Source organism: Pygoscelis adeliae, unplaced genomic scaffold (assembly GCF_000699105.1).
Source record: "Pygoscelis adeliae isolate BGI_AS28 unplaced genomic scaffold, ASM69910v1 Scaffold577, whole genome shotgun sequence".
NCBI classification, from domain to species: Eukaryota; Metazoa; Chordata; class Aves; order Sphenisciformes; family Spheniscidae; genus Pygoscelis; species Pygoscelis adeliae.
Genome location: NW_008825116.1, coordinates 102,859 through 105,133, shown reverse-complemented (window position 1 = coordinate 105,133; position 2,275 = coordinate 102,859). Strand labels below are relative to the sequence as shown.

General features: G+C 65.1%; 1 protein-coding gene across 1 annotated transcript in view; it reads right to left on the bottom strand.

The window, feature by feature from the left end:
• Positions 1–10: 10 nt before the first annotated feature.
• The window catches only part of SPEG (SPEG complex locus), a 29,499-nt gene continuing 27,234 nt past the window's right edge, over positions 11–2,275 (bottom strand). Inside the window, 6 exon segments of the mRNA XM_009328254.1 lie at positions 11–246; positions 548–697; positions 944–1,019; positions 1,449–1,672; positions 1,745–1,984; positions 2,081–2,271. Of these exon segments, the coding sequence (XP_009326529.1) occupies positions 39–246; positions 548–697; positions 944–1,019; positions 1,449–1,672; positions 1,745–1,984; positions 2,081–2,271 (1,089 nt within the window). The 3' untranslated portion in view covers positions 11–38.

The following is a 2,275-nucleotide window of genomic DNA, read 5'->3' as shown; positions in this document are numbered from 1 at the left end:
GCCGCCTCGGCGCTGCGGGGCCGCGGCCGAGGCACTGGCTACTGCAGCCCCGGGGGCTGGCCGCCCTGGTAGGAGCGGAGTAAGACCTTGTGCTTGGTGACAGCCTCGCCGCGGCGCCGCTGGTGCTCCACCAGGAACTCCTTGAGGCGGTTGGTGGTGAAGGTCAGCGTCTGGCGGCGCAGCTTCATCAGATAGGCATCCTGGAGCCAGGCGTTGGCAAAGCAGTCCTTCACTGTGGGGCGGCTCCTGGGGCAGGGGCGGTGCCGAATCAGGGGCTGCAGGGTGCCTACCGCTGCTACAGCCCTCCAAACCCAGCCACCATCCCTGTCCCACAACACCCAGGGGGTCCCAGCCCTCTCCGAGGGCAGGGGTGGACCCCAGGGTCCTGGACTCAGGAGATCCCAGCCCTCTCCAGGAACAGGGATGGACCCCAGGGTCCCACTGATGATGTCTGGAGGGTCCCTGTGGGGCAGGGAGCTGCCCGCCTGGCCCGGTCATGGGCGCAGTCCGGGGCCACGTGTCCTCCCTGCCTGGGCTGGGCACTCACCAGGGGTGGACGGCAAGAACCTTGCGGATGAAGAGGGCAGCGCTCTGTGAGACGTTGGGGTACAGCTTGAAGGCATCAAAGCGCCCTGCCAGGATGCGGTTCTCTGTCTCGATGGGGTCTAGTTCGAAGAACGGTGACCGCCCGCTGAGCCTGTGAGGGTAAAGGGGGTGGCAGGGGGGCAGTGGTGGGAGAGCACCTGGGACCCCCTACCCACACATACTTGGTTTGGAACAGCCACAGCTGCCCAGGGTCTCAATCCCCATGTCCAGCTGGGAAGGGTCTGCAGGGCTACAGCATCCCCCAGCCCACCACCAGCCTGGTGTCCCCCATGGCACTGAGCCCTGGGTGGGGCTGAGTACACCTCAGGGTGCTCGTCCCCCTGGCCCCTTCTCTTACATGATGTAGATGAGGACGCCAACACCCCAGACATCTGCTGCGGAGCCCACTGGGTCACCCTTCACCACCTCCGGCGCTGCGGGCAGGGGAGTAGGGCTGTCATACGCACCAGGGGGCCCAGCCCCAGCACCCACAGCATCACCAGCACCCACAGCACCTGCACCATCCCCAGCACCCACAGCAGCTACAGCACCCCACCATTGCACCCTCCAGCACCCCTCCCTGACACCCCAATACCCTGACAGAGCCCAGCACCTCCAAGGATACCCCAACTGCCCCCAGCGGTACAGAGGACGGAGAACCCACAGCACCCAAACTCTCCCACTGAGCCAGCAATCCTACAGAAACCCTCAGTAGACACTCCCAGCATCCCAAAGATCCCCCAGCTTCCCCGAGGATATCTCAAATACCCCCCCCAGGCCCAAGCCCCCCACAGTGCACGGGCACACATGCACACCTCGGGCACAAGCGTGCCCCGTCCCCATGCCACCGCATCCCCACTCACACATGTACTCCAGGGTGCCAACGCGCCGCCCCAGCTGCCGCAGCACGAGGGGGTTGTAGGTCTGGGCGCTGCCAAAATCGATGATCTTGAGGGCATTCATGCCTGAGATGACGACGTTGTCCGGCTTGATGTCGAGGTGCACGATGCGGCGGCTGTGCAGGTACTCGAGGCCCTGCAGGAGCTGCAGCACGTAGCTCACCACGTCGTCCTCTGAGTAGCGAAACCTGGGGGCAAATGGCATCAGCGGGCAGCCCCATGCCAGTGGCCGTCGCCGGCAGCCCCGCGCCCACCCATACCTGTCCACGATGCTGTAGAGGATCTCCTTGCCGGCGCAGTTCTCGCAGATGAGCACCAGGTAGCGGGGGGTGATGTACGCCTCGTGCAGGGCCATGATGCGCTCATGGTGCAGCGCCTTGAGGATCTCGTACTCCTGCAGCACGCTCTGCTTCCTCTCTGCCTCGTAGGGCACGATCTTGGCCATGAAGTGCTTCCCCGTGGCGTTCTCCTTGCACAAACGGATCACCCCGAAACGACCCCTGCGGCACAGGGCGGCGCTCAGCATTCCCAGTGTGGGGTGCTGGGGGACACACCACACCCCCCCCAGCAGAGCATCCCATCCCACCGCTCCTCACCTTGCCTTCTCATCCAAGAAAGTGTATGGCTTTTGGGGGATGCCCTGCCGCAGTGCTGTGCCATCCTTTGCCCCTGGGGTCCCGCTCTCAGCTGGGGGCTCCTTGGAGGATGGGGCAGTGGCGGGGGGCTCCTGCGGGGAGGATGACGTGGGGGGCATGGAGACGAACGAGGTGACCATGTAGGGGGGCATCTTC